This window comes from Lactuca saligna, chromosome 3 (genome assembly GCF_052625555.1).
Source record: "Lactuca saligna cultivar CGN05327 chromosome 3, ASM5262555v1, whole genome shotgun sequence".
NCBI lineage: Eukaryota > Viridiplantae > Streptophyta > Magnoliopsida > Asterales > Asteraceae > Lactuca > Lactuca saligna.
In genome coordinates this window covers 33,705,700-33,725,185 of record NC_136419.1, presented here as the reverse complement: position 1 = coordinate 33,725,185, position 19,486 = coordinate 33,705,700, and the positions used below count along the sequence as shown (strand labels likewise).

Below are 19,486 nucleotides of genomic sequence, written 5' to 3'. Positions count from 1 at the left end.
AAGCACTCTCATGTATAGGCTATTAGCATAAGACGAATAAAATCACCCTCATCATGATCAGACTTTAGGAGTCATTTCTTAGGCAGAAGAACAAAAACTCTTTTGGACAACACACACACACACACACACATGAATTTAAGGCTAAGACACTGTATACACATTTACCACATAAAAACGCTAGCCATCATATGTTTCTACATATGCTCAGCTCAAAGTAATACACATAAAGCAGTAGAGAACATTTATTAAGATGATAGACGTAAGTAAACATGCATTTCAGATTCAAATTAAATTACAAATATCCATTGGTCGTGTTTGGTGAGTAAGCAAGTCAAGTGACAAGTCCATGTATTTACACGAAAAACAAGTTATTCAAGTTGTTGCTCCATTGCAATAGTGAACACCATTTCCATTTTCATTTCCAGATACCAATTTCCCTTTACCTTTCTGTTTCACATGTAACTGTTTCAACCCCCATATACGTATTGATCGATCATCACTTGCTGATGCCAACATATGTGGATTTGCAGGATTCCAACTGATGCAGTTAACTGCCCCTGAATGCCCTTCCAATGTCTCAATCAACTCCCCTGATCCCCTGTGCCATATATAAACCTACATCCATTTTTTTTTTTTTTTAAATCATACATTACTTAATTTCTCAACATCTTTATAAATCAATCTATATCTATAAGTTTATATATATATGTATGTATATACATACCTGAGAATCTTCACTCCCGCTAGCAATGAATGACTGGTCGAGTCCACCAAAGCAAGCCCTAACAATAAACCGAGAACGTCTGTGCCCCTTATACTTTGCAACAAGACGAATATGCCCCTGGATGTTCCAAAGATGTAACTCTTCATTCACGAGACTAACAAGAAGATACTTATTGTCTTTTGATAGTGTGAATGAAACTATCATCTGATCCTCCTCAATGCATCTTTCACTTCTTGACTCTCTATCAATTAAAAGAATCATGGTTTCCTTGCAAATTGTAACAATCAGCTTTCCATCACTTGTTAATTGTATATCAGAGATTCTAATGGTTTTTTGGCCTTTTAAAGATTCTATCTCTTTTCCATCCAAACCCCACATTATTATGCTTTTATCAGTTAACCCTGAGAACACACACTTCCCATCTGGAGACCAATTACAGGAGATTAAACCAATGAGGCCCTTTTCATAAACCTGAAGGCATTCACCAGATGAAACATCCCAACGCCTCACAACTTCTTCTAAACCACATGTCAGGATTTGATCATCATTCGGGCTCCATGAAACGCAAGAGACAGACTTTTGGTGACCGATTAATCTATGTTTTAGTGAGAGTTTTCCATCCAGATCAACCTTAATGAAATCAAAAGATGGAAGTTGATATATTAAGGGTGAAAGTGATTGAATGTTGATAGAAGAGGGAGCAGTGTTACCTCCCAAATAATTGCTGAATTATCGCTTGATGAGGATGCTAAATATTTCCCATTTTGAGAAAACTGTAAGTACCAGACTTCATCGTTGTGATCTTGTAAAATCTATAACACCATAACTGAAACAAATCAATGCTCATAACTTGAAAACTAATCACAAACTGAAGAAACAGGATAAATAGAAGCCCTGACCTGAACTGTTTGTGAAGGAATCTGATCTCTTCCACAATGATGATCAGTGAACAATGATGTTTCTCCAACTGAAGAATTATGAAACAAACAAGCTTCCCGTTGTAAATCAAGAGCTTGTTCTACTAGCTGTAACAACCTTCTATCAGGTATCATCACTGTTGGAGGAAACAATTTTTGCAAATCTTCAAGTAGTTGTGACCTAGGCTTCAATTTGACCATTCCTTGACCAGAAACTCCATCAATGATCCTATAAGTAGGTGACAGAATGAATGAAGAAAGCTCACGGACTCTATTACTGTTAATTTCAAGAGGTGATATCTCAGTTCTCAGTGTTTTCAAAGCTTCCATCAACTTTCCATGATCCAAAAGTTCAAAGAACTTCTGTTGTAATATCATAAAGGATGCTGACTTAATTATAGATTCCTCCACTATACCAATTTTGTGTAAAGAAGATAAACTTCCATCCCAATTTCCATCAAGAATCTGTTGGATGAAGACAGTGACAGTAGATGAGTGAAAAGGTATTCCAGACTCCTCTTCAAGACATGCACCGGTTTTACTGTACCCAAGAGAATATAATGCCTCAGCTATAATTCTAACAAATTCCACTTTTTTAACTCCTTTTGTGCCAATTACTTCATCATCCCCTTGGGAAGTTAGGGCTAGGGGGCGAGCCATTGAAGCAGCAAATGAGTGATTTGCAGGTTTTTCTAGAAACTTTCCGTTTGAAAGACCTCTTTGTTCTTTAGAAGAAGCTTTCACACGTTTTGAGGGTGGTTCATCATCCTCTATACCTCCCATGAAATGATCATTCAGCCCATATATAATCACAAGAGGAAATCAAAGGATGATGGACAGAGATTTGTCAAGTACCTCTAGTGAATCACAAATAACCCCCTGAATAAAGAAAGTTAGAATAATTCAAAGAATGATGTTTTTGAACTCTGACATTAGAATATAATCATCATTTCAAGCAAATCATAAGGTATATATGGCAGGATACCTGCGTATTGCAATTTTAGATCATCAATACAACTCTCATAAATCATAAGCGGATTCTGCCTCTCCAAGTGATGCAATGTTGGGTTTATTGGAGCCCTCAGGAACCAGTTTGAGAAGCTGAAAGAGTATGAACAGCCTATTTAGATAGATTGTAAGTTGATTAAATAGAACTGATACTCAAAGTTCCATATAAGTTCCAAGTTCAAGATAAGAACAATAATCCAATTCTTGGTTGATCGAAAAGCCCACACATGGACATACTGCGCTTAATATCATGTTTATATGAAATTATATCCGAACTTACTGTAATTCAACTTGATGTATCAGTCCAACCCAATAAAAACGACAAACTTTCATCGGAAAAGAAATATATATAAATCAATTAAAAGATTCTACGCGAAGTCTAACACCCAGGGAAATAGATGGCGGATCTAGGGTTACAATCATAAGTTAGGTGCATTAGAAAAAGACAGAGAAGAAGAGATAAAGAAAAAAGCGAGAGAGAGAGAGAGAGAGAGATAGAGAGAGAGAGAGAGAGAGAGAGAGAGGGGGAAACAGATACCGAAAGAAAGAGATAGAGTAAAGAGGGATAAGGAGGACCGATACCTGACGGTGGAAGAAGAAAACCCTTGTGTTCGCTGCTGTTGTGGACTGTCAAAGATGGTGAAGAATACCACTGAAATGATTTGATCTTGGAAGGTATTGAGGGGTGGGGTGAACTTTTTGGTAATTAGCCAAGGGAGGTTGGGGCATTGTGGGGAGGATCAACAAAGACCAATATTTATTATTATTATTATTATATTATTATTATTATTATATTATTATTATTATATAGACTAATTTTGAAGGGTGAAAAGTTCTCTAATCTTATCTCACCAATTTTTTTTAATCAGTCTATATTTCTTTTTTTAATTTGTTTTTTAATAATCTATTTCTTTTGTGTATTTGGTTTGTGAGTCTTTCTGTATACGTGTCCACCCTCCGCTCCAAAAATCTATTTGTGTCACCACATGCTCTTCCAAACTATCCATCATCACTTTCAATTCTCTCTCTCTCTCCCATTGTTCCTCTTTTCTTCGTCCTTCGTCCCCCCAGTAGAACCACCAACTTCAGTTCTTGCCACCAGCTTTCCCGGTGGGTTCTCTCAATTCCTTTGGTTGTTAGACCTGATACTGGCTGTTCGATTTTGGAAATTGCTAATATGTTGGATTTTTAGTTCAGTTGCCCGTCGTTTCCCCTTTCAGTTCTTTCTGCGTTAAAACTAAAGAACCCTACCCACCAAAGTGTTCGTTGTCTCGATTCGATTAACGCTTGGAGCCGCCCCTTTAACCACCGCTTCAAATATCTCGATTGTAAGCTTTTCTACCTTTTCATCCTTACCGAACAACCTCCTCCCTCCTCTTGCTTCTCACCTCCTCGACATCTCCCAATGTCGGTCTTCTTAAACGTCGCGCACCGTCGGAGCGTGCATGCCCCAACGCCGCACACTCACATCTGCCACCACCGCGCCATCGACTCCTCTAGCACCGCTGCAGCCTTCTTCTGCATCCGAATAGTCCCGCTTCAGATATATCGACTGCAAGCTTTTCTACCTTTCATCCTCAGTGAACAACCTCATCCCTCCTCTTGCCTCTCGCTTCTAATCAATCTGTTGCTCCTGTTTCTATGTTTTATTAATCTTGTATCTTCTTATAGTTGCTCTATATATTCAATTCAGGCTCTATTTTGTGTTCCATTTCGTGAGCTACTTGAAAATCCAACAGGATTTAGAGATAAGAATGAGATGTTTACTATTATACATGAAGTTATGTATATATGATCGTTTTTTGTTGTATAATCTGCTTAATCTTTCCATCTTCTACAACAGGTTGAACCCAAACCAGGTGTACTAAGATTAACTCTTCACATCAATCATTATGAATTATGATATCGAAGATCTTCAGGCATGTGGCAATACAAATAGGTATTTTCCTTTTAAAAACTCTGATTCTTTTTTAATTTTCCAATTTACTGTGTGATTGTTTATTATTATTTTTAAATCCCAGTATTTAGACAGTGGATTTGGCATATTTACTGCACAAATTTTCTATCAATTTCTCTTACATCACTGTAACTTGAGGTGCTAATCCGAATTTTTCATTGGAATCATTTTACAAGGTGAATCCTTTTATTCCAAATTTCATTAGATATAGTGCTACTACTATTTTATCTTTTAAAATCAACCAAAATTGATAATACAGAAGCAATTATGTGATGATATAGTAAGAGCAAATATATCGTTCAAGAGATCATGAGAAACAGGGATAAATATAGAGGTATGGCTCTGAACTTCCATACACAAAAGGGTAAAATGGTCATTTTACATAAGTTGTCATTGTTTTTGTTCACACTGTCCAACTTCAAATGTATTATTACAATTTAAGAAACTCAATGTTAAACTTAAAGTTAAAAAAGAAAAAAAACATTTAATCCATAAATGCCCATTTTGCCCCTATTCTATCAGCTTCACCCCAAGCCAAGCTTCCCAAAGTCAAGCTTATAAATCCTGCTACTGGAATCTCTTGTGATAAACTAACTTTCAAAATTGTATAAAAACATCACAAAAATAGCCAATATAGATGTACATTGAAGTGAAGAATAATTTAGCTTAGTTACTGTGATGTCTTCATTTCTTAATTTATATTTGCTACACTTACATTTGTAAACAATTTTTAATTTCAGACTGCTTTTCTTTTATACTACTTTCTGAACTTGAATCTATTGATTTGGTCTGTGAGGTCTTTATTTGTTTAAGCAAATGGAAAAAGATGTATACACAATTACATAGTAAGGTTTTCTGTTTTTGGTCCATTTGTCTTATGATATCATAAAAAGTATAATGTACAAGTAAATGAACTGAGGTGATGTAATTATAGCTTCTTTTGAAAGATTTTTCCATGATGATTTTATCGTGTTTGCATTTAATGCATTCATTGGACTCACATACCACAATATTGCACAATTTATGTCGGCACTTCAAAAATTAGATTGTTTGTGGGTGTTCTAATCTGAAAAGACTTATAATTTACAGCATACAACTGATGATCACGTGATTGTACGCAGGCTGCCATGACATCATATCATTAAAGAATACATACCACGGAAACGCAACTGCTAGAATGAGTGTTACGGCTCAATGTAACTGGCAATTTAATGTCTTTCAAGTAACTTTTAGTAGTTAAAACAATACAAATTGTTAAATAATGTTAAATCAAATGTACCAACAAAATAGTTATAAATTTATGTTCAATTTTTTTTTGTTTCTCCATATTTGTCGTTGTGTTTATGTGTGTTTAGGAGTGTTTTTGAATGACAACTGGAAGACGAGTGGATTCAATTCTGATGTGGATGTTGTGTGTAGGAACCTGATGCAAGGTTTACGAGTGTTTTCTGAATGATGCAGGATTTAGGTATAGGAACCAGATGCAGGATTTGGGTGTACAGTTAAAACAACTTTGGTGTCCGCCACTGACCTTGAAGAAGCAAATAAAACGTCCTTTTTTTTTACCAAACTGTCCTACAAAGTCACAGTGACTAACAATCTTAATCAACATCATGTTTTACAATGGAATACCCCGCAAGCCCCGCAATATTAAAACAGAAACTTACTGCAACACCTTAAACAATCAGACTCTTATTGCATTTTATCTTTATTTTTTTCACGGTGCATTTAATTTCAATTATCTTTAATATATCTTCCAATCAATTATCTTTTTTGAAATAGAATGTATTTAAATCCTGTAAAAACATCTCAATTTTAAAACAAAATTTCTTGTCATTCATTTTTTAAATATAATATTATATTATAAAAAAAAAAAAACAAAAATCTTTAATATCTTCCAATCAATTAACTTAAATCTATTGAAATGAAATGTATTTAATTCCAATAAAAAAATCCAATTGTGAAACAAAATTTTATGTCCTTTTTTTTAAATCACTTAATATGGATGTACATTTCATATTTAAAATTCATTCACAGTTAATATGTAGAATTCCAAATTAAAGATTGATATTATTTCCAATTTTGTTTTTTTTGTAAATTACGTATAAGTATAATACAATTCATCTATTATCACATTTTCTTGAAAAAAATTTTGTCATTCATTTTTTAAATCAAGTAATGTGAAGGAACCTTGATTACATTTCATCTCTATCTTTTCCACATTTAGATATTTTGTTGACATCACCATTCACTGCATTTAATTCCAATAATATTTAATATCTTCCAGTTAATAGCCAATTTGAAATGGAATGTATTTAATTCCAATAAAAGCTTCCAATTGTCAAACAAAATTTTATGTTATTATTTAATATCTTCCAATTAATAACTTTTTGAAATAGAATGTATTTAATTCCAATAAAAACTTCCAATTACCAAACAAAAATTTATGTTATTATTTTTTTTAAATCATGTAATATGGAGGTAGATTTCATATTTGAAATTCATTCACAACTTATATGTAAAATTCCAAATTAAATATAGATATCCTTTCCAATTTCGTTTTTTTTTTTAAATTATGTATAATTATAATATCATTCATTTGTTATCATATTTTCTTGAAAGATTTTGTCATTTCTTTTTGTGATCACGTAATATGAAGGTACGTTTCACATTTGAAATCCATTCACAACTAATATGTAGATTTTCAAATCAAAGATTGATATCCTTTCCGATTTCATTTTTTAAATTATGTATAAGTATAATATTATTCATCTATTATCACATTTTCTTAAAAGATTTTGTTTGCAACATCATGTTCGAATAATTGGCATCATCACAGTTAAATACGCCACCATCTACATTAGGTTAGCAAATCTTTTTGATTTACTGATGAATTCTTTTGCAAATCATCTGATTATTGTTTATGTGCACAATTTATGTGTGACTCTTATCTTTTTCCCTACTTTGGTCGAATTTTCATGTTATTCTAATGTTCAAAACCTTGTTGATGTTGGAATGCATATATGGTGTTCGATTAAATGCCTCAAAGAGGTACATTTTTTTATCAGTTTAAATATTTGATTTCGTTACACTTGTCCTGCTTGGTCATGTTTATAGAAAAAGTTTATGTTGGTGAGAGCCTCTTAGGGGGTTTTTTCATCCATGGAAAGTTTATTGGGGCGTCTGTACTTGTTAAACAACTTCTGACTCATTATCAAGTACGTGAGGAAAATATCGAACAACATACTTCATAGGTATAACCAATATATTAAGCTTACCCACATCACTTGGAGTCAACTTCCTTTAAAAGAGAACCCTACATGAAAACCCGAAACTATCCTTTTGATTAGGAGATAGAAGACTATTCAGCTCATTCTCTTTATCTATAGTCAAAAACTCATCAAACTTAGCTTGATAAGTTTTGTCTTTAGATATGGTACGCATATCTCTTTTTCTCTCACTAAATCTCCATCTCAATTCAGTGATGTGTTTTCTTTTTTAGGATAATAAATTTTAAAGCTTAACAAAGCAATGCATCAAAGGTTTTGTGCTTTTTGTGATAGATTAGTTATTCTGTTAACGTTACCATAAACGGCCACCTTAAATGTAACGAAAAACGTAACAGAGATGCTACTGCGCCAAAACCTTGGCCAAGACCCGGTCTTAGACTAAGAAAGCCAAGATCAGGGAGATAGTTCACTTTCCTTCACAAGGAAAGAATATTCTTCGTGATCCTCTCATTCACTTACGACCAATTAGGATGTGACAAGAGGCTTAGGTGACGCCCAGAACTGACGTCACCAGGAGGTTAGTTAACGTGGGCATGATCCTCCTAGTCAGAGGAGGCCATGTCTCACCCTCATTGGACGAGGTCCCCATGATCCATTAGAAACAGGTATAAAAGGATCTTTTCCACCTCAAGGAAGGGATCCATCTTCTCTCTCACGAATATTACCCTAAAATTACATTTCCCATAAATCTAACTTGATCGTCAGAGCGACGTCCCGGGAGAAGACTCGGACGTCCTTTAACGATTCTTTTGTGTTTGTGCTCTTAGGAAAGCCTCTAGGACAGATCCATCATTCAACATCCAAACCCCTTGTGGAACATGTCAGAAAATTTGGCACCATTCGGTCGTATCCTCAGAGTGATACAGCCAATAGACGATGTTGGTTCTCTGCAAACGGGGGATTTAAGCCCAACAGTATCTAGGATGATAGTAGAATATCTGTTTAGAATACTGGTGATGTTCAGCAACAGCCACCGCTAGCGTAGAACATAGGAACCACTCTAGGTGCTAATGGTACTGATCCCGCCGATTACGATAGGAATATCAGAGCCAATACTCCAGAGCAGTTTCCAGAAACTGTCGTCGGATGTCTCACCGCCTTAGATGGCGATATCACATCCTAATCTGTTGCAGACAAATCCATATGATGGCACTGAGGTACTCACTATCTCTAACTCCCGTAAGAGGAACACACCCCACTAGGCGGAATACAAGATTGAGGAAATCTCGAGAAACCTACTCAACATCAGTTTCTCGAGCAGCGATCCCAGAACATCGAATTGGGATCCATGAGACCCACTCCTTATATCTGGATTCATTCGTTACACGAAAGTCCATCGAATATATATCGACAATGGTAGTTGCTCTGATATACTCTATGAGAACTATTTCCGGCAACTACCAGATACGTTGAAAGAGGGGCTACAGCCCCCAACTGGTGGACCATTGGTAGGATTCACCGGGCATAGCTTATGGCCTTCATTTGCAGCCACTACACCCTGAGGAACCCTAGAGAACAGAGAGAGAGAGCTTGTGGTGAAAGAGGAGGGAAAATTCATCACATTTTGGTGTGTTATAGCAAGGGGAAGGATGGATTTCGTGTTAGGCTGTTTTGTGGGACTCAAATATTCCATTATTTCATTCAGAGCTGCTGTAAGAGGTAAGGATTCATGTTCATCTTCGTTTGTGTGATAGATTTCATGAATCTAGGGTTTCTTATCTTCTTTTGGTAAGAGATCTAGAGTATGTGATGTCCCCTTTGTGTGTATGTCTTTAAATATGGACCTTGAGAGGTCCAGAGAGTCCTTATTCCCCAGCTTTATGTAGCCTTTTATGAGTTTGGAGCTTAGGTGATCATTTTAAGGGTTATTTCTCCATCTATGGCTAATTGTGGGTTGCCTGAATGTAAATTTTAAACCTTTACGTGACTTTTGAGTGCTAGAAGGTTAGATCTACTAGTTGGTAAAGCGAATCTGGCCTCAAAAGGTCAAATGAGCATAGTCATGGAGGAAACTCGCCGAGTCCATGGAGAGACTCGACGAATCGAGTCAGGGTTGCCCCGCGATTCATACCAGGAGTAACTCGTCGAGCTAGGGGTTGGCTCAAAGTGTCAAGCGAGGCTAAAAGGAGGATTCAGTGGACACGTGTGGACTCGCTGACTCACCCATGTGCACTCGACGAGTCGGGTCAAAGTTTGACCGTTGACTTTCATTGACTTTAGGGTTTTGGTCAAGACTGACTTTAGAGAGTTCAGGGAAGGGTAGAATAGTCTTCTACCCAATCTTTAGAGCTGAGACAATGAGAGAGTATTGATCAGGGATGTTATTGAATAATAGGAGGAGGCCAGGTCGGGACGTTGAGCACGAGAGTTCATCCGACTTCGTTTGAGGTGAGTCTTCTCACTATACTTTACCTTGAGTGGTAATTAGAGTTATGTGACAAAGTTATTGTATGCTATTTATGTGATGTGTTGCACTGCATTATTTATATGTGATTTATGCCATGTGTATATCAGAGTATATCAAAGTTAGAACTGGAATGTTCACAAGCTAGGACCACAGGGTCGATAGAGTTAGGGCCCAAGGGCCCACATAGTTATAGCCTCATGAGGCTAGTATGTGTTATGTGTGGTATTTTGGGGAACTCACTAAGCTTCGTCCTTACAGTGTTTTGTGCTTTGTGTTTCAGGTTTTCTCAGGATCACAGGACGGCACCGGCTCGATTATACACACCAGAGAAAGAGTTATGTTTTAAGAGGATCTTGGATTACTATTTATTTGATTATGGAGTTATGTTTTTGTAACTTAAACAAAAATGAGATTTTTACAAAAAGTGTTTTAAGACCAAAGCGAATTTAAATGAAATTTTTAGTTTTGAAAATTTTCGGTGTTAAAGATTATATGGTATGTGATACGTTGGGGGAACTCACTAAGCTTCGTGCTTATAGTTTTTAGTTTTGTTTCAGGTACCTCTTATGCGAAGGGGAAGGAGCTGACGCGGTAGTTGCACATCATACACACAAACGTTGGGTTTCCGCATTATGAAATTCTTGGGATTGTACTCTGACATTGATACATTTATGATTTGGTTTCAGACATGGGATATTAGCTTTATGAAATGATATGTCTTCGTTATGTTTTTTTTATGGAAGTTTATAACTCAATTAAATAGAATAAGAAATGACAATGAAAATTTTGGACTCGAAAATTGGGATGTTACAGGGGGAATAGACTGCTTACTCACCAAGCAAAGGGATTAGAGTTTCCTCCTTAAACCCTAACTTTGGCACTAAGTTATCATGTATCAAATTGGTTTTTACCAAATTATCATATAACTATGTAAATCTCGGATTCCATCAACATTTTTGATCAGACATCTTCATCTAACGACAAGAAAATTGGAGAATGAATTAGAATGCTAAATGCATAACATACATGACGTTTAATAGAATGGTAAAAAGAGGGGAAGAGAAGGGAAGAATGATGAAACATGTTGCACCTAATTTGAAGGAAAAGATTGTTGATTGAAGAAATCTATGTCAAGAACGTTCGCCATGATTGACGCTCTCACACATGAAGGTCGAAGGATGGAGGATCAACGATGTATGGAGGTCGGAGGAGGGAGGTTCGATGGATGAAAAAAATGGAGAACGAATTAAAGGCGATTGAAGATGTGGCTTCGATGAAGAAGGCAAAGGAAAAAAGGAAACATACACAATAAGACTCGGTTAGCACTCTTTCAATTCTATCCCAAGTCAGAGCTTTTGGTCCGAGTCAGAGGCACAAAACAACATTTTTCCAGAATAAGACTTGGTCAACACTCTTTCAATAGTGTACGTCGACTATGGAAGAGCCACTTGAATCGATAAGGTTTTTTTTGTGTAAACTCGTTGAATGAATATCGCTTAAATAATGTACTAATCTTTGGTTTTCTGGTATGTCCGTGTTATAAACCTTATTCCTAGTTATTGTATAAAACAAAACCCTAAAATTCGCCCACTTATGAGAAAATTCGGTAAGGTCCGGTCCGAGTCCGATCCTAATTTTTTTCTAGTCCGATCCGGTACAACGGATCATATGTTCATCCCAATAGACCCTTATCAAACATCCCCTAAGACTAATGAGAGATTTGGTGGTACGACTAAGACTAATAGGATTGTTTATACAAAACCAAAAAATAATTAAAAACAATTAAAAAAACTCAACAACCAACACAACTCACCACCCAATCAACATCACCTACCACCATCATTTACCACCCACCACCCATTACCACCACCAATCATCCATCACCACTACCACCCACCACCATACATCCAACCATCACCCATTACCTCCATTAACACCCACTACCACCATTACCGACCACCTCAACCACGCTTCACCACCACTTACCACCCACCACAACCACCTCCCACCACCACTACTACTGACGGCCCACCAACCACCCATTACCCACCACCCCCTACCATCCACCACTCACCACCACTACCTACCACCCAATACCACCCTCTACCACCACCACAACATACTACCCACCCACAACTACCACCTACCACCCGCTATTCACCCATACCATCACAACCCACCATGCCTTCCATCCACTACCAAACACCACCACCACCCATTACCAACCACACACTACCCACTACCTCCCACCAATATTACCTACTACTAACTACTACCCACACATACCATAACCACAACCGAATACACACCACACACCACATCCACCAACAACCACCATCTACCAGCCACCACCTACCCACCACTCACCACCATCACTTACCACCAACCACCAACCACCACCCATCACCCATCACTAACCACCACTACCTATACCACCCACCACACCACCACCTTGCACTCATCACCCACCTCTACCACCCTCTCCACCCACCACCACATATATCACCTACTACTCATCACTAACACCCACCATCATCTATCACCCATTGCCACCCCAAATAACTACCCCCCCCCACCTACCAGCGCCCACTCACCCCTGCAAATCTATATAAATCATATGTGAATAAGTAAACATAAGAGGTAGGTGTCATTAGGTATGGGTGGGTGTGTAGTAGTGGGTGGATGTGGTGATTAAGATTGAGGGTGAGTATAGGTATAAGGGGGTGTGGGAGGATGTAGTAGTTTTTGCTAGGGTCGGGTGATTTAGGGTGGTGGCGTGGGTTTGTATGTAGCGGTGGGTATGACCTAACCCATCTCTATTTTTTTATTAGGGGATTCCTCATCCCCGTCTCATTCAACGGTCAACTTGTGGATTCCCTCATTAAAACGAGTATAGGTTTTGGTGGATGTGCCTAGGAAGATATGGGTACATTGTTTAGGGTGGGTGTACATGTAATTAATGATAAGTGTGGCTGAGGTTGTAGTAGATATGTGTACGAGTGAAGGTTAGGTGGGTATAAGTTTGGGAGTATGCAAGGCGCTATCAAAGACGCTTACAATATTGAAATAACAAATCTTTTAATCATTACTAACAATATTTTCATCATATTTGTTGCCCTTTTTGTTATTAAGTAAATTTACAAGTTTTCGAAACATCAAAACTACTCTGGCCAAATAATCATATATAAAAAAAGTATAACTTTCAACTATCGACTTTTAGGTATTTGCTGCGGGTTTCCAACTAGTTTTGGAAAAAATGGTTAAAAAACAAGTAAACAATGAAATTATAAAATAATTAAAATTAAATTTAAAACATCAATTAAAATAAAATTAATAATACGAATTAAAAATTAGTGTAACTAAATAAAAATACAAACGTAATATATAATCTAATCCTAATAAAAGACTCCTATAGATGCCACATGACTTTTTTCTATGCATCTACCTTGACACATTGACACATGACACCTTCTGCTAAACCCTTTCCTTTAATTCCCGCTCATTCCTTCCTCTCTTCACTTCAATTTTGTTCCTGATTTTTAGGAATCCACAATGCAACTGATTGTTATCCGAACAAATCAGGAAATTAATCAGGTACTTATTTGAATTTCTAATACATTTGCAATCAATCTTTTTTCTTATATCTACTATTTCATTTCCGAAATCGTTTTTCTCACATCAACCCTAAAATTTCACATCGTAAAGATTCATGAACCCTAAACCCCTTTCAAGGTAATGGTGATTGGATTAAACTTTGTAATATCTTCGATTTATGTAAGTATGCATATGATATTAATTATGTCTACATCTACTTTGTAGAGTGAAAGTTGGGGGGGGGGGGGGGTGCAAATTTAACCGTGAATGTTGATTTACCCTTTACTGTATGGTCCTCCTCATTTTTGTGAGTTGTAGATTATCCATTAATTGGTTTTACATAAAGGTATGACTTATTTAGATTGTTGTGCTTCTTATTGGATTGATCTCTCTGAGTAAAATCAGTATCCAGAAGGGTGAAGTTAGAAAGGTAGCATTTCTATATCCAAGAACTTCAAGAATATTGTTTTTTATGATTTTGATTTAAAGAAACCATGTATAGAAACAAGTGATTCTGTCAACAACGATTAAGGAGAATGTTGATATCCTTTTTTTTTTTTTTGACAAAATCACAAACAGATCCTTAATGTGATTTCTTTCCAAAATTGAATGGAGATGTCCATGAAGTCAATCAGAAATACTACGATTTTATTGGTTGACCTTTACCCTCATGAATTCTTTAAACTCAATTCCAGCAAAACTAAAACCCTTTCTCTTTTTTTTGTAACTACTTTTGATATATGTTTGGAATTAGAAACAACTCGCCTATACTTTCTATTGTTCCTTAACAAGTTTAATATCCAGAACCAAGTCTACCTATGAAAATGGTGAAAAGAGGATTTCTAACTGTTATTCTCTATTTATGTTCCATTTTTTCTTAATTTATTTTTTATTTGCAGACCTCTTTTGCAGGATTGGCTTACAGACTTTCAAATGTTCACAGTCTAGAAATGTGCATGACAATTGTTCTCTATCCTTTGTGAATCAATAAGACTGCTCTCAATTTGTATTAAAATATGGTTGGCATAGGTTAGGCAAATAATTTATTTCTATTTTGTGAAAAACAAAAAAGTAAAGTATATTGTTCATACATTTATTGAACAGTTTGACAGAAAATTTGCTTATAGAGGTTGATTTATTATATAAAACAATACTTAAGTATGTGTATGTTGGTAATTTTATAACAATGTCGTCAATTATATCCATTATATCAATGTCATCAAAAAATAGCATCTCCCTTTCATTTTTCAAGTTACAGTACTACACTATGAAAAATATATCAACTATATTAATGTCATTAAATTAGAGAGAAATTTCCACTATTGTATTTGGGTAAAAAAATTTAAAATGTTTCCAATTAAAAAAGAGTTGAAAGTACATTCCCATAAATATATATGTTTTTCCAATGTACAATGCCAAATAGGCTCGAATGCAATACTTGCAGTTTTATATGGATAATTTTTTTTTGAAGCTAAAAAATAAAATTATGAATAAATGTTTATGCATTATGTTGTGTATTATGCCTGTAGTATGTGCCAAACAGTGGCTAAAATAAATGTGTTTTTGTATAGGACACCCTTTAATCAAATTCCTAAATAAAGAAGTTTCTTATTGGCTAAGTGAAGATTTTATTAATGCTAATGCTTAATTTTTGAATCACATTCCTAAAAAAGTAATTTCTTTTGTTCACTTTAATATTATTTTTTTATCTTTTTGAAATTATCGATTTTAGGCTCGAGCGACATGAAGATGCAATGAGGAGTGAAAATCATTGACATGGATAGAGAATTTAGAGTACTTAACTGATATGTATTATATACTATATTAAAAGCCGTGGCTTGTGGCCTCTGCTATCTAAATATATTAAATCCGAACCACCCATCAATGCTTTTGAATCCGACTACCAACTGAATCAGATCCATCCATTGAATCCGACTACCTACTGAATCCGACCCACCCATTGATTCCATTCTACTGTAACCAACCAAATTCCGGTTTCTTCCCCAAAAAATTACGATCAGCAATCCAGAAAGAACCACCCATCAATGCTTTCGAATCCGACTACCGACTGAATCCGACCCACTCATTGATTCCCTTCTCCTGTAACCAACCAAATTCCGGTTTCTTCCCCAAAAAAATTACGACCATTGATTCTCATTCTCTTGCTATCATTGATTCTCATCGTATCATTGATTCTCATTCTCTTGCTATCTGTAAACCCTACGTTCTCATCGTATCCTTGATTCTCTTCGTCTTGCTATCTGTAACCCCTTCGTTGAAGATTGCGTTTACAGACTCTATGTCTAAGTACAACCGGTAAGGATGTTCCTATATCTACTGTTTTTGGTCATTCCATCTCAGATTTATATTGCTTTTTATAATCTTCATTTCCTTCTAATGGATCCTTGAATGCATTGTTTGAATAGAAAAATAAGATTGTTCAGTGTGATTTTCCAAATAGATTATATGCATTTTTTTTTATATTCATCTTCTTTCTTCTGGATATTACGCATCCTTTTCAACTTCATCTCCCTGTTCATGCATTTTTTTATCTTCATCTTCTTTTTCCTAAATATTAAACATCTTTTTGATCTTCATCTCCCGCTGTTTTCCTCAACCTGTAAAAGGAATAATCAGAATTTCTTCTTCAATGACTCGCATAAGATATCAAAGTCTTCCAGTGTATATGAACAATTAGCAATTACAACTTCGTAATACCAGCCGATGAAAAGGTTTAATTTCATATTAAAGTAAACAACAATTACAAACCTAAACAGCAAAAACAAATTATGGGTTTTACTGAACTACAATTCCAACCTTTTGCAATTGTATAATGGAATCAGAGAATAAATAGAATGGTCCACTTCATTGGAATTAACAATTCCATCCTTCACTAATTGCATTATAATAAACACTAATATCACAACATGTAAGGTTGAGGACCCAATAAGTAATCAAAAAAGGCAAAAGCAACAATTCGACATGTAGCACTGTATAATCCTCTCCACATACCACCATTTAAGATGCACATACAACTCCTCACTAATAACACCCACAACAAATTGTTCTTATGTTGGACCCCACCACCATAAGCAAACTAAGAAGATTGGTCGTTCAATTGAAGGGTAGAATGGGAACCACAACCGAGTCTTATGCCGACCAGACCCAGGCCTTACCTGAAAGAATTTTTGAAATGGTTTGGTTTGACTGGTCAAACTTTATTTGGTCAAAATCATGAGAAAATAGTCAAATCCCTAAGAGAGAATTTTGATGTTACTCATAATAGAATTTATGAAGAGTTTTGATTGAAACTTCGATCTATATAAAATCAAAATATTACAAATCATTTACAAAATGGAAAGTTAATGGAATCACAAGTGATGAGATTTTCACTGATTTTCAAATTTCAACCCTTTGCATGTTACTGAATAACACTTTATATTAAGGGCTTCATGCAAAGACCTAATTTTGTTGTTTGAGATTTTTGGTGGTGAGATTTTAAAATTAATTGAATATCTTTTTTTAGCTTGCATATATTGTCAAGAAGTAGGATCTGATCTTTTATATAATAATAACAATAACAATAACAATAACAATAACAATAACAATAACAATAACAATAACAATAATAATCCAATAGAATTTTGATTGCAAATCAGCTTCATAACTAAGGATTGAATCATCTTCCTGGATTATTCAATAAAAGAGTGAAGGCATTTAGCATTGACTAAGGTATGTTTTTACCCTTTTCCTTTTGGGTGTTTTTCCCTGTTTTTGTATACAATAAATTTTGTTCTGCACGATTTGAATTATTCTACTTATTGTTGTTTCCGTAATATAGTTTTTTTTTTCTTTGTATCACTGTTTCTTCTGTCTCCTTCTACATGAGTATTGCCTTTTACGTTAATGTCTTCTAACAAACGGAAAAGAAGTTCTACCTCTGTGGCGTCGACATCAGGTCACTCAAGGAGGATTTCATTTCCCATTGATGTTGATGTACTACCTGTTTATTATGATTGTGGTGATTGCTCCTGTGTATGCGAATTCTGTGGTGCTTTATTTTGGTTTACTGAAAGAGTTCTTCGATATTCTCGAGTTAATCACCCACGTTATACTCATTGTTGTCGATCGGGTGATGTTGTTCTTCCAAATCCTATTACTCCGCCAAATGTGTTGTCTCGGTTTTTTGAAGATGATAGTTTTATGCGCAATGTCAGAGCATATAATTCCATGTTTTCTATGACGTCTTTTGGTGCAAAGGTGGATGAAGAAATTAATAAAAGTCATGCTCCATACGTTTTCAAGGTATCTGGTCAGATTTCCCATTGGATTGGGTCTCTTTGTCCACAAGATGGTGGCCCCCCACGTTTTTTACAGTTATATATGTGTGATACTGAGAATGAAGTTGTTAATCGAATTTGTGCTTTTCGTGAAGACAACAATGTGGTTTTATCTGCAGATATTGTCGCTTGTCTGAGTGACATGTTAACTGCAAACAACGAATATGTGCGTACTTTTAAGACAGCAAAAGAAATTTCGCCGTCTATGAGTTTGGATTCGTATGCTGTTCGTCTATTTAACACTGTTCCTGATAAGAGATATGGTCCCCCGGCTGCCGGTACTTTGGGTTGCATCGTTTGTGGAGATGATGTTGGTGGCGCCTCCTATGATGTTGTCATATACTCAAAGATAGGTTTACCTCAACGTATAAGTAAATTACATCCAAGTTACATGCCTTTGATGTATCCCCTATTATTTCTGTACGATGAAGCAGGTTGGTCTCCGCAATTACAGATACACGATCAATCTTCTGGTCGGGATAAGAACCTGAAAAATAATATGTTCTACAGCTATCAGATTCATGATCGTTTAGGTGTTTACTCGCTTTTATTACGTGGTCGGCGCCTATTTCAGCAGTATTTAGTTGATGCTTATACATGTATTGAACAGTCAAGGCTGGATTACATTGAACATCATCAGCAACAACTTTGTTCTGAGTATGTTACTGGCATTTATGATGCTTTGTCTAGAGGTGATACTGATACACAGGTCATAGGAAGGCGTGTGTTTCTCCCCGCATCATTCGTAGGAGGACCTAGATACATGTATAAGCATTATCAGGATGCGTTGGCAATATGTAGGGTTCATGGTAAACCGCAATACTTCGTTACTTTTACCTGTAATGTAAAGTGGCCTGAATATAGGCGATATACAAGTACTATTGGTCAAGGTAATATTCAAGATAGACCTGACATTATTGCTCGAGTTTTCCGAATTAAAGTTGATGCTTTAGTTGACTTCCTCAAGGAAGACAAAACTTTCGGTGATGTTGATGCGCGTAAGTTGTTCATCTTTACTGGCATTTTTATATAATTTGCTCTTGAATAATGTCATTGTTTAATATATATTTCCAAATTATTACTATTTGTTTCCAGATCTTTACACTATAGAATTTCAGAAGCGGGGTCTTCCCCATTGTCATTTGCTTCTTTGGGTTGCATCTCTGTTTAAAATATATGAACCCACAGATGTTGACAAATATATTACAGCAAAATTGCCCGGTCTTTACAACCGAGGTTGCATTATATC

General features: G+C 35.8%; 2 protein-coding genes and 1 long non-coding RNA gene across 6 annotated transcripts; 2 read left to right on the top strand and 1 right to left on the bottom strand.

Moving 5' to 3' along the window:
- Window positions 1-218: 218 nt before the first annotated feature.
- LOC145035098 (WD repeat-containing protein 26 homolog) lies at window positions 219-3,382 on the bottom strand. 2 transcript variants are annotated; one of them, XM_078983688.1, is made up of 6 exons: window positions 3,232-3,382; window positions 2,627-2,742; window positions 1,624-2,520; window positions 1,435-1,536; window positions 725-1,354; window positions 219-615 (listed from the first exon to the last, which is right to left on the bottom strand). In XM_078983688.1, exons 3-6 carry the CDS (start codon window positions 2,422-2,424, stop codon window positions 373-375), a joined length of 1,776 nt encoding a protein of 591 aa, XP_078839814.1. In that variant the 5' UTR covers window positions 2,425-2,520; window positions 2,627-2,742; window positions 3,232-3,382; the 3' UTR covers window positions 219-372. The 2 variants fall into 2 exon arrangements, with proteins under 2 accessions (XP_078839814.1, XP_078839815.1); XM_078983689.1 differs by lacking the exon at window positions 3,232-3,382 and adding an exon at window positions 2,930-3,097.
- A 213-nt stretch (window positions 3,383-3,595) lies between these two features.
- On the top strand, window positions 3,596-5,932 carry LOC145035097 (uncharacterized). 3 transcript variants are annotated; one of them, XR_013678307.1, is made up of 5 exons: window positions 3,596-3,977; window positions 4,343-4,588; window positions 4,671-4,782; window positions 4,866-4,940; window positions 5,728-5,932. It is a non-coding gene; the product is annotated as an uncharacterized LOC145035097 (long non-coding RNA). The 3 variants fall into 3 exon arrangements; XR_013678308.1 differs by having other exon boundaries at window positions 3,597-3,977; window positions 4,493-4,588; XR_013678306.1 differs by having other exon boundaries at window positions 3,598-4,588.
- An 11,871-nt stretch (window positions 5,933-17,803) lies between these two features.
- LOC145035337 (uncharacterized) lies at window positions 17,804-19,270 on the top strand. The gene has a single exon (XM_078983893.1). It carries the CDS (start codon window positions 17,804-17,806, stop codon window positions 19,268-19,270), a length of 1,467 nt encoding a protein of 488 aa, XP_078840019.1.
- The last annotated feature ends 216 nt before the right edge of the window (window positions 19,271-19,486 follow it).

Coding starts and splice junctions, on each gene's coding strand:
- LOC145035098 (XM_078983688.1), bottom strand. CDS start 2,424: ATGGGAGGTATAGAGGATGATGAACCACCCTCAAAACGTGTGAAAGCT. Junction 1,537..1,623: donor TTCCTTCACAAACAGTTCAG/GTCAGGGCTTCT, acceptor ATGGTGTTATAG/ATTTTACAAGATCACAACGA. Junction 616..724: donor GCGGGAGTGAAGATTCTCAG/GTATGTATATAC, acceptor AAATGGATGTAG/GTTTATATATGGCACAGGGG.
- LOC145035337 (XM_078983893.1), top strand. CDS start 17,804: ATGTCTTCTAACAAACGGAAAAGAAGTTCTACCTCTGTGGCGTCGACA.